This window comes from Alosa pseudoharengus, unplaced genomic scaffold (genome assembly GCF_046254945.1).
Source record: "Alosa pseudoharengus isolate Yale_2024_CS ecotype anadromous, Long Island Sound unplaced genomic scaffold, YU_APseudo_1.1 YU_APseudo_1.1_scf_11, whole genome shotgun sequence".
Lineage (NCBI taxonomy): Eukaryota > Metazoa > Chordata > Actinopteri > Clupeiformes > Clupeidae > Alosa > Alosa pseudoharengus.
In genome coordinates, this window is record NW_027468576.1 from 20,637,097 (window position 1) to 20,653,628 (window position 16,532).

General features: G+C 38.4%; 2 protein-coding genes across 3 annotated transcripts; both read left to right on the forward strand.

Annotated features, from left to right (window-relative positions):
- The first annotated feature begins 710 nt into the window (after nucleotides 1-710).
- LOC143116956 (uncharacterized) lies at nucleotides 711-12,493 on the forward strand. Of its 2 annotated transcripts, none has more exons than XM_076278364.1 (18): nucleotides 711-1,050; nucleotides 3,529-4,126; nucleotides 4,886-4,982; nucleotides 5,653-5,735; nucleotides 6,350-6,446; nucleotides 6,639-6,718; nucleotides 7,376-7,413; nucleotides 7,563-7,603; nucleotides 7,882-8,017; nucleotides 9,780-9,939; nucleotides 10,465-10,576; nucleotides 10,853-10,866; nucleotides 11,004-11,040; nucleotides 11,481-11,544; nucleotides 11,666-11,828; nucleotides 11,936-11,969; nucleotides 12,117-12,154; nucleotides 12,293-12,493. In XM_076278364.1, exons 1-18 carry the CDS (start codon nucleotides 1,048-1,050, stop codon nucleotides 12,319-12,321), a joined length of 1,824 nt encoding a protein of 607 aa, XP_076134479.1. In that variant the 5' UTR covers nucleotides 711-1,047; the 3' UTR covers nucleotides 12,322-12,493. The 2 variants fall into 2 exon arrangements, with proteins under 2 accessions (XP_076134479.1, XP_076134480.1); XM_076278365.1 differs by having other exon boundaries at nucleotides 7,885-8,017.
- A 563-nt stretch (nucleotides 12,494-13,056) lies between these two features.
- pex11g (peroxisomal biogenesis factor 11 gamma) lies at nucleotides 13,057-16,368 on the forward strand. The gene is made up of 5 exons (XM_076277248.1): nucleotides 13,057-13,366; nucleotides 13,475-13,663; nucleotides 15,146-15,324; nucleotides 15,486-15,557; nucleotides 15,666-16,368. Exons 1-5 carry the CDS (start codon nucleotides 13,304-13,306, stop codon nucleotides 15,892-15,894), a joined length of 732 nt encoding a protein of 243 aa, XP_076133363.1. The 5' UTR covers nucleotides 13,057-13,303; the 3' UTR covers nucleotides 15,895-16,368.
- Nucleotides 16,369-16,532: the final 164 nt, after the last annotated feature.

The window sequence follows — 16,532 nt, forward strand, 5'->3', positions numbered from 1 at the left end:
ACTATTCTACATATTTGCAACATTAAATATAATCCATGTCCAGTATATAGCCAATGTAAACTATTCCATATCATTCATAGATATCCTTATGAAAGATTCATGTAGGCTTTTGTTCAGATATGGTGTCAGTCAGCTATAGGAGATACTATACTTTTTTATAGCCTATTTCGTCAGTGAAGTGAATATAAATATGGAAAATATAGCCTACAAATATTTTCCATAACTCTCAGATAAAAATGAATAATATATGTCCCAATATATGATATGACCCATAAAAAGAATATATTAATGGCCAATATATTAGAAATTCATATTCCCCTGTTTCCCTTGACACCCTCACAGGTTGACTAGATGCAGGCTTATCATTATAGTCAGCTAATTTGACTGAGTGGCCTGGAGAACCAATCTATCTCAATCTTTTTTTTTTTAAATGTGGCAGTAGCCTAGGCCTACACCATGCATTGTGTGTCAGATAAAACCTATATTTTTAAATTGATTTGTTAAAATCAGGTCAGTAGCCTAACTGAGATTTCTTTGTTTACATGATTACCATCCCCGAAACTACCATAACGATAAAATACCCTGTTAAAATAGGCTTACTGGTTGGCTGAAGGTGCTACACACCGCTAACTTACAGAGTGGGCGGGGTGGTGCCCCCCCAGAAGTTATAGCCTATTTGTTTTGCGTAGGCTATCACTGTGCCATTTTGGTAGCAGCTGGAGGTCCGACAGTGCACCTCTGCTGCCAACATCACGGATATAGGAGCATGTCGTAAGCTACATACCTACACCTGCTGCCTGTCAAAGAGAAAACACAACAGCCTTTTAACAAGAAAACCTGGGAAGTTTTTCAAACCACATTGCCTATGAAGTGCACTTCCTGCAGCTGATATTTGCTAGTATACCATTAACTCCCCAACTTACCAAGGTCTACACCGTAAGCTACATCAGGAAGCTGAGGGTGTGAGAAGACAGTTGACGTTCAGAACACCGTGGAGCAGGCTTCCATATCCGACAATATGGAAATCTGAAGTTGTTGAAGTTTAAAATGGTAAGACAAAATATTTTTTATACCATCATGTGTTCATGTATTAATTAACTTCATATTGTCTACCCACATGGGGACCAATTTGTGGGGGGGAATCGAGCGTGTCCATTTATCTTATGAGCTTCTCTTTAAAGGTAGCCTACTTCTATTTTCTGAACTTACCGCTACCGCTCGGTAGGTTATTTAGACCATGTGACCGATAGGCTCGCTGACCGATGTTTTAAAATAAACAATTTTCTCTGCAGGCCCAGACATTTAGGCTAGGCCTATGTGCAATAAAACAGACGACTCTCGGACTAAAAGGTACCAGACGGTTTTCAGCAGAACAGCCCTCATATTCTTTTTTATTCTGCATCAGATCGAGCATAATTATGTCGTTTAATTAGGCTATAAAAGTGAGTGGCAAACTAGGCTACTCTCTCCAACCAACTATATTTCACAAATAAATCTGGATCCTTATAATGCTCATAATTTCTTGGTTGACAAATTGTGTATAAACTGTTGGCCAAAAAGTTCATAGACTACTTTCACTTAAATAGGAAACAAATAATGGAATATACATTGTTTTGTTTGTCGTTTAATTGACTGGCATGAATTAAAATGGTCTGATGCTGGTATGTCCCTAGAACTTGCAACAAGCCTGCTTTCAGTGCAGTCTGCAGTGCAGTGCATTGATCTCCAGGCTAATTCTTCACAGACATTTCTTTGTATTCGGGGAGCATTGGAAGCAACCTGTTTCCTTTTGTCACTCTACAGAGCAACGCATGCCTCTGATTGGCTGCCATGTGGTTCATTTCTCTGTAGCAACCTTTTGTGCAGATAGATGTGTGGTTGTAATCATTTCCTTTGTGTCTTGGTTTGTGTCTCCATGAGTTATATTGTTCTGTCTGCTCTTCATTGTTTCCAATATAGCCTTTCATGTTTCAGATGGGACTTGTCATTAGCTACATATTACACAGCGTTGGTTTAAAAACACAAACCACTAGGACCTGTCAGTCAATATAGTTTATTGCCTTGTTTCACACAGTTCACTCTGTTACTTGGTGTGATTATGACCTGTGTTTCAAGCTTCTAACATCTTAACAACTGATTGAGTAAGATGTTTCCACTTATAGAGCTCTGGAGTTTCTGATATGTTTATTTTTGTGTTGATATGGAAGAGGAAAAAAGAGATGACATTTATATTTGGCATTTAAATTTATTTTTTCAGTAGGCCTGATTATGAAATAACAAGATTTCCCGTATATTTTCAGATTCAGATTCAGATTCAGATTTTATTTGTCACATACATACAATGCAGTGAAATCTTACAGTCGGCTCCATGCCAAGCAAAAACACAAACTGCCACAGAATAACATATGAAAAACAGTAACAGACAAGAAACAATACATTCAAGATGTCAGGGGGTTATTGCAGATAGGGAAGAAGTGGTATGCTCTACAGGAAAACAGTGGTATACTCTTATACTTATAATAAAAAGTGCTTAAACAGTGCCATTTAGGTACCAGATGGCTTGGGGGAAGAAACTCTTCCTGAGTCTCTCAGTCCTTGCAGCCAGTGTACAGTATCTGCTTCCTGAGTGAAGCAGAGAGAACATACCATAGTCTGGCTGGGGTCTTTAAGTATTTTGGTGGTCTTGTCCTTACACCGCTTGGTATAGATGTCACCTATCTTTGGGTTTGGTAAAGACTTCCCTGTTTGCTGTTTCATTTCTCACAATACAGACTCATTGAAATGTATAAGAAAGTGTCTGACTCCTTGAAAGCTTGTTGAAAGCTTGTAGCTCTGTATGGCACTAGAATTAATTCAGAAATCCTACAAGAATGATCCCATGGGCCTCTTGCAATATCATATAATAACAAGAAATAATTTCTACCTTTCACCCTTTCTAAATGACTCTATCGATGTCAAAATATCAGTACAGCGAGAATGGTGACCTATTTTATTAAGGAAATACACATACATGCCGTTTTTGCAACTCATGAGGTGGTTGGTGAAGTGGGAACCTGCGGTGCCAATAAAAATATTTCCTGGGGCCAGGGATTAGAGAGCACGACACATATACAATAACGTGTCCCTCAGTTCATTATTTACAGCAACTCTTCCAACAACACAGACCATGAAGCCCTGTGTTTAATATTTGAATGTTTTCTTAGTTTTGGTTTGTGTGAGTATGTATTTTATTTGGAACACATTTTTAATAGATAAAGTTGTAAAGATGTGATTAATTGATTCCTCGTGCCTGTTTTTACATCCAGTTTCTTACATGATGTATTTCAGGCAGGTGTACTTCGAGTCAAAGCCTGCACTTTAGCTCTCTATCAGTGTGGTTCGTTTTCTTTCTTTGCTGGGGCTTTAAAAAGTATCACTGTCAAAAATAGTTCTCTCGCTTCAGTCAATGTATTCTGAAGCACATATGCGTAACCTGCTACTCACAGTCCTCCTCAGTTATCGTATAACTCCACCTTGGTCTGTTAATAGGAGGAGAATGTTGACGTGAAGGCCCTGATGGCCAGGTTCCGCCAAACAGGGATGATAGCAACAGGAGGAGGAGGTGGTTCCCCAAGACTCCCACCTCCCATCCTCGAGAGAGGTGTCCATTCACCGGTGGACCCTGGGGCTAATGGAAGTGTCAGACCCAGGTTCTCTGTTCCCCTGAACAAACCAAACCCAGGACCTATTTCTCCCTCAAACGGGCCAAGGTTTGGCCAGGCGCCGCGTGGCGTGTTCCCCAGGCCCCCGCCTAGCTATCGTCCCAACCACCAGGAGCCCGTCAGACCCCCCATTGCGGAGGCAGACAAACCAGGATCCTTCAGAAACTCCACGGAGAAGCTGGTAAGACCAATGCCAAAACCACACGGTTCCCCAGGCGGCAGAGGTCCCCAGACCATCCACACGCCGCCCCTGCTCTCACAGAGGAGTATGTCGACCGAGGTGCCACCCCTCTTACGGCCACTACCTACTGTGGGGTCCAGACCTAAAAAGCCCAAGCGTCCCCCCTTTGTGAACTTGGAACAATTCCGAAGGAATTCTGGCACACCTAAGCCCACTGCCCGGCTGTCTGGGAGAACATTAGGGGGTAAGTGATACGGAGCTTAGTGGCTTTCATGCATCCTTAGTGCAGTCTTATTGTTTTTGTTTAATGTGTTAATGTGTTTGTTCAATTTATTCATAATATGTTATAATTATTATAATTCTTTAAATGCACTATCGAGATTAAGTCCATGTTTTTTTGTTACCATAATTTCCCAACTATAAGCCGTGGCTTATACATTAATTTTGCAAAATTTATTCAGCTATGAGGTTAATACACGGGGGCAGTTAATATGGTATTAATATGGCTTTGTTTCTTTGAACTTGCATAAAACACTGTCCTGCTTACACAATGCGACTAATACACAGGAAATTACTGTATGATAAAGCTTTGATGTGAAAATTAGCTTCCTTTTTTCACAAATCTGGAAAATGCTGAGGTCACCTCAAGGTTGGTTGCCTCTTTCAGCTTTTGCTATTCTTCCTTTTCATTTGTATTCTTTATAGCAAAAGAGTCTCTTAAAGACAATCAAATTCTGTATTTAAAGTGACTAAGACTGTGGAGCTGACCCATACAGTACTAGTCCACTGATATATTCTCTATCACATGCTCAAAATCTATACAAAGTTTACTCTTTAAAAATGAAGGCTGCTTTATTGCATTTCTCTGTAATGATAATGGAAAAGGTCATATTTGTTAATGTATGTAATTCATAATTGATAAACAAGTCAGGCTGTCACAGGCCTACAAACACTCATCTTGAAATACATTCCTGGGAACAACATTATAATTTTTTATCCTCAGATAGCAACAGTCCGACAACATCTGGAGCAGCTGGTGTTAAAATGCCTCCACTACTCCCAAATAGGCCTAAAAATATGACAGTGCCTGTTCCAAAGCAGTAAGTAAATACAACTATAACTGTAATCATGGTGGAAAAATGGGACAACCAAAAAATCCAATCATACACTATAATTCACATCAAAAATTTTAATAACACACATTTGCTCACATTTACATTGTACTTTTTTAATAATTTTTCAACTATTGGATTGTTCATATTCTGTAAGTCGCTTTGGACAAAAGTGTCTGCTAAGTAACCGTAACCAAACCATAACATTGTCTATATAACGTTTAGAAGAGTTATCTTTTAACAGAGGGCGAAGAAGACATGTTCATGGGAAGTTGAGAAAATACTGCAGTAATATAAAAGCAGCATGCTTGCAGGCAGCTGTGACTTTTTGTTCCTCAGAGTTTGCGTGGGTGGTTTCTGAGTATTGCCAGAAACATTTACAATAAGTGACACAATGTCATTTCCTTAAATTGGTGTTTGATCAGAGCCGAAAATTTTTCCAGAGATGCCATTTTAAAGAACTTTACAACAGTCAGTACTCAACAACTATCAATAATTTCATTGGCTCTGAATTAAAGTTGTAATGGCTATTTTCCTGTGAAAGATTTGCACGCCTCTAGATTGTTTCAATACAGAAACGTATAGCTAGATCAGTCATTAATCATGTAAGTCATATAACCTGATGGGAGTACTGACTGTCTCTCTCCCATATCCCCAGAGACATGGATGATGACCAAGACACATATGATGATATTGAAGCCCTTCCTCCCCCTCCACCACCTCCATCAACACAGACCGAAGGTGTGGCACATTATTACGTTTTGCATGTAATAATTTATTGGTGTCATAATAATGTCGTTGGATTTGTTTATCGTAAAACTATAAGCAGTCACTAATAGTTAGTATTGTGTTGTATTGAATTAAATCAGTGTGGTTCTCAAATACAAGCCTAGTTTAACAATAATTGCCTGGCTAGCCAATTTCACTATTGTTAGTAATCTATGTTGACTGTGTTCTGCATGTAACAAAAGCCACTAAAAAGTACTGGAGGTATTCAATGTTTGATTCAAACATACAGACTCTTTTATAGGTGTTCTGTAATGTTTCAGTCATACTGCTATTCTGTAGTAGTAAATGTATTGAAGAGTATAGTATATTCCTTGCTTGCATCTGTTACAAGATCAGTCAATGCAAATGATTGATTAAAAATGACTGCATTTAGTTTTCTTATTAGCATGCATTGTAAGAGTTATTGTTTTGGTGTTGTTGTTCACTACTGGTCATGTATGTGCCACAAAGTTTGGTCACTAGATTACTCTTCTTTTAAGTGTATTGAGACTTTAAAGATCATGTAAATCCCCTTGAAAGGAGTAGTGTTAGGAGTAGTGAACAAAACTTTGTTCTCTCTTTTCTAGAGGGCTTCAGTCCTTCTTCATCTAGAACAGCTGGTATAAGCAGCCCCCCCTTCATGCCTAGTAAGCCAAGCAGCATGACAAACTCCTTGTCAGTCCAGTAAGTTATGATTTGTGTTTTTCATATCAGTTTATTTGGCTCTGAATTAAAGTTGTAATGGCCATTTTCATGTGAAAGATTTGCACGGCTCTAGATTGCTTCAATACAGAAACGTATAGCTAGATCACTCATTAATAGTGTAAATTATATTACCTGATGGGAGTACTGACTGTCTCTCTCCCATATCCCCAGAGACCTGGATGATGACCAGGACACATATGATGACATTGAGGCACTTCCTCCCCCTCCGCCCCCTCCACCTACGAGTCAAGGTCGGGGGCAATTCATTACTTATATACTTTCTTATGGTCCATTTACAAGGAAATTCAATGGATTAGTCTCTGTATTATTCTTATGGTTTAATGTCTGTGACAAATGTCAAAGTGAAATAGAGGCGTAGAAATAGACAGCTCTGGGAATCACCTGTCATGTGAGGAAAGCTAAGACACTGAGACGATGTGATTAGTAAAAAATTGTTTCCTATAATCATGTGATTCTATAACAGGCTGCCATCACTGTATTCTCTCTGAAAAAGGGCAACATTTACTAGCTCAAAACAACATCATCCAGCCACTATCAAAGATGATCTATATGTTACACATAATAGGCAATAATCAGCCATTGATTGTCACTATCCTTAATTGGGACTAATTTGGACTAATTTGGGACAATTATAACAAGAACCTTTGCAACAGTTGAGAGTAGTTTAATGTCTGTGTTTGAAGAATTACATTACATAGACTCATGCTGCTGATTTTGAAACATATGCTCTGAAATCTTTGGGCAGTGCTGTTTCACAGCAACTTGTAATACTAGTGTGTATAGCTTAATTTCATTAAAGAGCAAAACCGGCTTTGCCCTTTAAAGGCTCAAAGCATGACTTTTTGTATTTCTGCTAAGCTGAATGAGTTTTTTCATTTCACTCTCAGACTCCTGGAATGATCAGCATTCAAGTAAAGCAGAGGAGGTGAGAGGTTTTTTTTAATTCACTCCTATAATGAGCATCTTGACTGTTGCAAATATTTTATTAATTATAGGCTACTGAATTGGAGTGTCATTTACTGCAAATTAGAAATGAATCTTTCCATTGTATCTCTTTGGTCTTATTTCCTGTAGTGGGATGACAGCGATGAAAGTGAAATCTATGAAGAAGTCGAGTAAGCTTATGTTATTTTCATCAATTCTTTGGTAGCCTTATACTTTATGGCCATTGATCTTATACCACTATAATTACATTATTGTTAAGCCTTGTAATGACATTATTGTTAAGAAGGTAGTTTAGTTTGCGAATTAACATTTAAGGACTTCAGGACATTACAGTTGAGTACTGTCAATGCTTTTTTTTAATCAGCCTCACCAATCAGTACTGTAATAAATAGTGTTTTCTGGATTGTTGAATCTGTAATGACCCATGAGACTTTTGTGTTCAATGCAGCAGCCAGGACAGCATCCCGTTGCCAACTGACACAGGCAAGCATTCAAAGAAAGACATGAAACGACAAAAAGAACAGGAGAAGAAAGAGCAGAGGGAGAGAGAGAAGAAAGAGATCGCATACAGAAAGAAATTTAAGGTAAGGATTCCATACATTCCTGATGCTGTCTCATATATTTACCTTGAACTGATGTTAACAAGACCCCATAACTCTATTTGAACAAGGCCTGGTTTTCAAAAGTTTTCTTTTGAAAGCTCTGCTGTGAACAGACTGAAAATAACCCCTTAAAGTGAACTCAAACCTGCATTTAGATGGTCACATATGTCACTTTATGGGTTCCTGTGTCAACATAGTGGTTGGAATAAAAATATATATATTAGTGGTGATAATAACCTCATTTTCACCTTTAAACTAAGAACCATAGTTACAAAACACATTTATCCAGTCATAGAGCATACAGTATGAACAAAAAAGACCACTGAAAATCATCATTGCAACATTGAAAATGCAAGCAAATGTATTGTGAAGTTTTATGCTTCAGATAAGCACATGCACTGAGGTTAGTGGCCGGAAAAGTGCTGCTGCTGCTGTTATGAAAATCCTGTGTATTTAATGCATACATGGGCAACATACGGCCCGCGGGCCACATCCGGCCCGTGGGCTTTCCCTGACCGGCCCGCGTAAGGTCCGTGAAAGAACAACAGTCAAGAGCCTAGCATAGAGATAATGCATGCAAATCAATATCGTTGTTTTTATTTTGAAAGCGACTGCTATTTGTACGCCCATACATTTGTGCGTGGATGCATAGCCTACGACGTAAACACCCTCACTGATGTGCTGGTGAATAGAATTTATGCTTCTGCGTCGACACAATGCAGTTGCCTTTACGTCGGCGTAAACCTTTCAAAGTTTTGTGTCTCTTATGTCGCTCACCACCGCAAAGATTGTTAGAACGAACTCCTACTGCTGCTCGTTGGCGATACGAAGTGTTCATTTCAAAACGTTACTGGCAGATAGGCTAGACACTTTACAATCGGATAACCCCGTAATTGTAACCAAAATATGTCTGAGTTTATTTGCAAAGCTTATGTTAGCGAACTAGTATGATGCTACTACCCACAGGTTGCTTGAAGCAGCCGGCTCAACACACAGAGCGAGTTGACCAATCACAGTTATGTGCATAAAGTTAAAGCATGAACATAGCCTACATTTTTAAAATAGTTTTCTTTGTGCATGTTGATTAACTAATGACAGCCTACTATTTTCGTAGTCTAATTCTGCATAGAGTTAATTTAATGATGGTAATGATTTAATGATGAAATATTGCTGAGTGTTGATGAAATGGTGGCACAGGCCTATCGGTTGTACTGACTTCTTCACAGTACTTTTTTATATCAGTCTTTGAAAAATGAAAAAAAAATGTCAAGGTCAAAAAATCATTTTCGAGAATGAGGATTAAATACTGGACATATATTAAATATTGCTGTTTTTCCTTTGTCTCCCTCACATTTTCATCTGTTCTTACGACTAGTAAACAAAACCATATGATTTACTTAATGTTATACAAGAACAGAATAGAATTGAACAGAATTGAGTTCAGACTTGAGTTCGGTATTTTGGGTCCGGCCCTCCTCAACAGTCCCAGTTTGTCATGTGGCCCCTTGGGGAAATTAGTTGCCCACCCCTGATTTAATGGTAACATTGTTCTTCCGTGCAGTTTTTATACTCTTACCAACACCCATAGCTGAGTCAAAGAAACACTTATTATTAGTCTCCTCTCTTGATTTTATCTTTATGATGTTGCATACTGTAGTTTATTTTAATCACTTCAGCTTTATGTCATGGGAGGACCTAATCATATTTGTGATGATAACGGATGATCACCACCCTCTCCCAACAGCTGACTGGAAATGAGACGGCTCTGCATATAGCCCGCGTCAGGGAAGACTGGCAAGGGGGGAAGAATGATCTGAGTGTGCAGCAGGGTGAAAGTGTGGAGATCATCCGCACCGAGAACAACCCAGAGGGCAGATGGCTTGCCCGCACCATTGATGGCAGATGTGAGTATAATCATGTGGCAGTAATGGCATCAACAAAATAATTGAAAAGACGGCTATCACAGCATGAAACTGAGGAGGGTACTAGTGGGAGAATGCCAATTGAAACTGAGGAGGGTACTAGTGGGAGTATGCCAATTGAAACTGAGGAGGGTACTAGTGGGAGTATGCCAATTGAAACTGAGGAGGGTACTAGTGGGAGTATATCAAGTTAAACTGGGTGATGTGTGCTTATCTTGCAGTATGATTTTAACCCACCCAGATGAGGCACTGTTGATAGGCCTACTAATGAAAAAGCATGCTGAAACAATGTACAGTGTAGGCACACAGACATGTTATTGGCAATTATTTGAGGATAGTGATGAAGTGTGAATGGATAGTTATGTCTGGGTGTAATATTTTTTGCTGTGTGTAACTCGGACTGCTGTGAATACTAAGACTCAGAAGTAGAGCGATTGGAAGTTAGCCTGCTAAGTCAACTGTGTTCTTGGAACAAATGAATGAAGCGTCCTTTGTGTCACCTGATAGATGGCTACATTAGCACCAAATGTGTGGATATGGACTATGAGGAGGTGAAACGGCGCTTTGGTAGCCTTGCTAGACCCAGACCTGATCCTGGTGTCTATGATGACGTGAACAGGCAAGATTTCCCCATCACCTCCTCAATCATTAGTGCAAGTGATGATGCATGATAGTATACAGAGTGTTACTGGTTAAAGGTCAAGTAATCACAGTGGTTTATCAATATTTAATTTTAGTTTGTGTTAATGTATGTATAGTGTTCAAATTATTTTAACATTAGTTTATGCATACTTCAAATGATTAAAGAGTCGGTTAAATATCTGTACGATTAGTAATGAAGCAATAAATGTTTTTGTGTTTACTTTTTTCTCTATTTTTTCTCTCTCGTCAACAGCATGGAAGGCTATGGTGAGTATGGATTAAACCAAAATGGGGCAGCCCATGTTAGATGTTAACAAAAAGGATATAATGAGAAATCTTCATATTATGACAGCTGTTTTTGTTTGTGTTTTGATTGTGTTTTCTCTGTCTCTCTCTCTTCTCAGGATGTGAGGATTTCCCACCGCCTCCTGTAGAAATAAGGTATAACGACCATTCGACCAATGTAATATGGAAAGGCATCAGTACACTGCAGTTCCTACTGCTGATGTAGTGGGATACAATTGTATTGGTTTCATTTAATCAAAATATCTTTTGAATGAGCTATTCATTTTAAGCAGAGTTTGCATGTTAGGTAATGTGTGACTGATTTTAGGGCTGTTTAATGGATAACTTAAGGGTGAGAAGTACTTTAGGGAATGTTTTACGAAAGGAATGTCTTTTTTTCCCACACATTTGATTTTACATTTACATTTAGGCCACGCAGGCCTTAGAGAACTTAGGTGACAATTAATTACTACAACAATAAATATTACTGGTAACGTTAGACAAAGGAGGAGGTAGAAGTTGGAGGGCAAAAAGAAACTGCATGTTAGAGGTGTGTTGGGTTGTTAAAAGTGTTTTTATTTATTTATTTATTTTAGCCCAGATCCCAAAATTTTAAAGAAAATGGAAAGTAAGGAGAAAGAATTCAGGAAAAAATTCAAGGTATTTCAATAATTAAGGCTGTGACCTTGCATGTGCATAGATTAAACATCAGTCTTACATAAACCTTAAATAAATTCATTGATCACATGCCTCAAGGGCTGAAACAACAATTGTTTCTCAGTTTGAAGGGCCAATACAAGTACTTAGGTACATGAGGGTGGATCCCAATGCGAACATCAAGAAAGCTGGTGGAAAAGACTTAAACGTGGTTCGAGGAGATCTTCTGGACGTCATTCAGTTTATTGGTGATAAAAAAGCACTGTGTCGAAACGCACAGGGAAAATGTAAGTGTAAACACTGCCCTCTGTTGCATAGACACAACACCTACAGTAGTTCAATTGCAATCTGGAGCACTGCATCACTTCTGAAATTTGTTCTCCTTCTCATATAGATGGATATGTACCCATGGCCTACCTGCTGCCAGAGTATGTTTTTACAAAGAGAGATAAGGATTTTTTTATTGTTAAATGTGTAAAAACCTATAGATATAAATGTACACGTGTTATGTACTATTGTTATTATCATTATCATTAATGTTGTGTTACTAATATTATTAATCTCTTTGTTTTCAGAGAAGGGGAAATATATGATGACATAGATCACCCAGGAGGTGAGACGTTGTTTACTAATAGTTCCACACGCCTGCATTTATATTAATTAATAATTATACACCGGAGACTATTTGTTTTACTAAAAAAAACTTGCAACAAGGTTTTAGACTATTTCTCTTTTTTTGTTAATTTCTCAGATGTCTACGACAACGATAGCAACATGTGACGATGAAGTCAGTGCCATACAGCAGTATTGAAAATGAAATGGATCATCATAATAGGACATTGAACATTTTGGATTTCATTTCAAGGGTGGAAACTACTTTGTGTTTGTTTGTTTTTTTTATTCCTGAGACTTTATTGTAATTATGACAAATAAATGTTTATGCCTGTTTGTTGCTATGAGTCGCTATTTCTTTTTATTATGCAAATATTCCATTGCATTTCAGGCTTATAGGCCTATGATGACACTACTGCAGTCTGAGGATAATCTAGTTAGTAGGCTTAAAAATCATTTCCAAGACCTCAGGGCCTGGCCCCATCCACCTAGACCTTCTTTCAGGGAGATCTAGTCTGGAATAGACAAGAAAAATGTCAGGCTAATCAGCGATGAGAGGGGAAGACAAACCTAAACTTATTGTGATAAACAGAAGCAGCAACATCTGCAAACGTCAAAGAATGCAGTTGGGAAAATGCTGAAATGTATTTACAGCAAGGTATGATCACATTGTTTTCTGATTGTTGATGCTGCATATTGTCATTTTGTAAAGTTTAGGCGAAGTAGGAAGTAACAAAGTTTCCCAATCGAGAGTTACCAAACTCTGTTCACTTTGTGAATGATAAATGATAGAGTAAGAACAGGCTTGTGATGTGCCTCCAGTAGAGTGTCTGCCATCAGGGGGGTGGCGAATAGGTAATCAACTATGATTGCCTGTGAAGGAGTACTTCGGCTACTTCCTGACCAGTGTAAAGTTCAGTTGTGACAGACTGACTGTGTAGATATTTGTTAGGTCTGAGATGTTAAGTTGAAAGAGTAATCCTAGTTGAAAAAAGACCTGCCAGGCATGAAGTGTGGTATGTTCTACTGCATGCAACTGCACTTTTGAGGATATGAAAGCCTAATTTCTTCTCAGGTTAAGACAGCCTAGGCTAATATAACGTTACAGGTTTGCTACACTGTGAATGAACACAAACGAGCACATGACATTATGCAGGAATCAATTGGATTGATTGTGAATTTACTAGAATCATACAGAGGAAGAGACAAGGTGGTAAGTGCACCTTGTGTTTCTTCGATACTACAATATTATGTCACGCTATTATTTGCGTATCTATCTGTAACATGAGGAAAACTGCTCTTCAATGGTCCTTGGGGTCAGGTCCGAACACTCTGCTATGGCTCCCAGCTGGTTGGAGGCGTTCTTTCCCAGAAGACTGCAGGGTCGTCTGAAATCGGAAAGAGTCTTATGTTGTTTTCAGCACAGCTCAGCCACTGCAGAACTGTCCTGAGGCTTTTCGACGACCTCTCCATGGTTGCCTACTCGAGGAATTATGGATTAGGAAACAGGGTATGAAAATTTAGTTTCAACACTTTGGTATTGGGTTCAATGCATCTCAGGTGAAATTGTTACATGTAGCCAGCTTAAAATTACCTCTCAACTGGGTATGGAAGTTGGTAGGTTTGTGGTGGTTTATTGCATGCTATATTAAATAATGGATTTAGAAATATACATTTTCCCACACTTTTTTACTTAAAATGAAGCACAATAAGCAATTAAAAACAAATTTTTGAAAACAAATGTTTTGGAACAGATACATTTGAGTACAGTCATAGTCATTTGAGTAGACTATGTTACTTTGAGCAACAACATGCAGTAGTGGTATTACATAGAAAACATGGATTTAATTGGAAAAACATGTATTTCTGATTTTATCAATCACGTTTAATGAAAGTAATCATTAAATAGCAGCATATAAAGAATAATTTGCACTGACAACACAAGCCAGATACTGATCGTTTTTGTGGAGGTTACCTACAAGCAACATTGCGCAACAAAGGAAATTTAAATTCAGTTTAAATTTAAATTTCCTTTTTCAGTTTTTATGCTTTATGCTCAAGGAACCTCCCTATGCACTATCCGATCGGCAGTAGTGACGACCAATTTGGGCCCACACATACTTACACACACACACATGTGCGCACCCACCCCACACACACACACATACATGCACACTTATAGAATAATATTTGGTGATTCCCTGACATCTCAATGGCATGTTTACAACCAAGCATAAACACTGTCCACTGTTGGATGTTGTTGCTTTATCAATATACAAAATACATTTGTGGAAAACATTAAAAATGGATAAAAATACATGCAGGACTTATCAAGATTGAAATCAATATTTTAGTTGGTGAAAATATTAAGGATAGTGCCATTTTTAGACAATTTTGGAAGACCAAAAATATGGCCGTCAGAAATGTTCTCAGTTGTGGAAAAGAGTAGTATAAAAACTAATTTGAAAAGTCATGTGGTAGAATATAAGTACACTATTGGTTTCACTACTCACCTTTTAAGAAGGGCACTTATAATTGGTGTTTGCATTTTTGTGTTTGAGAAACTCGAGAAAAATGGTGTTACCCTGAGGTAACCCTATGCAATAGAGGGTTAATACACCATGTAGGATCACACCACAGGATCAGGGGTGTCAAACATAAGGCCCGAGGGCCAGATCAGGCCCTCCAGCAGGTTTCATGCAGCCATCCAGATATTCTTGGGTAGGAAGTAGAGTATTTCAAAAGAGAAAGAGCAGTATATGACAGCAGTATGCTTACATGATTTGTACTTGTTTGCTCATAAGTGGGTATAGTAGAAGAGTATATCATCAAACAACACTCTGATACCCATGCAGAAAAATGATAATGACCATGACAATGACGGCCCCCACAAAGTCTCATTCCAACAAATGAGTTGGGTACCCCTGGTCTAGAAGTTAGTGATTGCATGGTACACCTTTATCTCACATCTCACCATGTGTCTGTTATGCAGGAGGAGGACAGTATAGTCCGATGTATGTCAGTTCTTAACAATGTTGCGGATCAGCTGTACTACCCATGTGAACACGTTGCCTGGGCTGCAGATGCAGAGTTGATCAAGGTCAAGTCAGACAAATGGTGGACTCTGAGTACACTACTTTGGGCCTCATCTTTGCTACTAGGAGCCCTCAGGTAACGCATGATTGCAGGTGCCATCTTGAAGATCTTCATTGTCACATTTCTAGTCACACTTACTTAAGACACACTTACACTTAATTTTGCTTGCCAAAGACATTTGTTGTCTGTTCAGCAATTATAGTGTTATTCTGACAATAAGAATTTCCCTTGATTAGATCAATTAGAATCATCGTTCTGCTTAGGAGAAAGCTGCGTAAAAGCCGAAGAACAGCACAGGAAAATGTCAGGTAAATGCAATCCTTTCTTGACTCTTGTATTTTCATTAAAAGTAATCAATTGCATATTTAAGCCAATGCAATGATGTCTTATTATAATTTGTTTTTTTGTGTCTGTAGTGAAAGACTGGCCATGCAGAGAGAGTGTCAACAACAAATGAAGATGGAGTTCCTGGGTATTCTCAGCTCCCTGGCAGACCTTAGCAATGCCATACACTGGATGCCCCATGGTATTCTCTGGGCAGGACGCTTCCCCAACTGGCTTGTGGGACTGATGGGCACAGTCTCATCTTTCATTGGCTTGTATCAGATGAGCTCAAGTGATGGTGAACATGAAGCGACTTCTTGATACAACTAACTCTAACAAACAAACAAAAAAAAGAAAAGAAAACTTTCTTTATTTCTTCAAAAAAAAATCTTAATTTTGCACTCCAAATTTTCACTGATATGCCTTTTTGAGATGGAAAATGACTTGTAAATTGTACTTATTAATTACCTGTAGATTTTTGTCAATTGAACAGTAACCTAATGTCCATTGAATGTAACCTCTGCATCTTATATAAATGGAGTCCTAGAGTTAAGACTTTATAAACTTTAAGCCTTTAGATTCTTTGTCAATTTGGGCCCTGCCATGACCATGGTCATGATGATTTCACAGTTATGTAGCAATTGCTCTGTCTCTATCAAATCATTTTATAGAGAAGTTTACATCTATGGCCAGTTTGGCTACAGTGGGATTTTTCTGCATTGCTTTGTATTTGTAATTTATGCTTTGGCTGTTAATTATACTGTTGACATTGAATAAAGACAGTGTTATTTAGAATGAGTATCTTACGGTTTCTTCCCTCTTCCTGTGCCTTGTTTTTTTTCTTCTCACACTAATAGAACGGAGCAAAATAAATGTGCACAAAACCAACTGTGTCAGACAGTTAGGCCTAGTCATTTTTAATGAGGCGACCTCACGTTATGATTGATTGACACATCTTG

Excerpts from the sequence above, each read along its gene's own strand:
- LOC143116956 (XM_076278364.1), top strand. Across the intron at positions 4,983-5,652 it reads ACAGTGCCTGTTCCAAAGCA|AGACATGGATGATGACCAAG; the intron begins GTAAGTAAATAC and ends CCATATCCCCAG. Across the intron at positions 5,736-6,349 it reads TCCATCAACACAGACCGAAG|AGGGCTTCAGTCCTTCTTCA; the intron begins GTGTGGCACATT and ends TCTCTTTTCTAG.
- pex11g (XM_076277248.1), top strand. The coding sequence starts at position 13,304 with ATGCAGGAATCAATTGGATTGATTGTGAATTTACTAGAATCATACAGA. Across the intron at positions 15,325-15,485 it reads TTGCTACTAGGAGCCCTCAG|ATCAATTAGAATCATCGTTC; the intron begins GTAACGCATGAT and ends TCCCTTGATTAG. Across the intron at positions 15,558-15,665 it reads ACAGCACAGGAAAATGTCAG|TGAAAGACTGGCCATGCAGA; the intron begins GTAAATGCAATC and ends TTGTGTCTGTAG.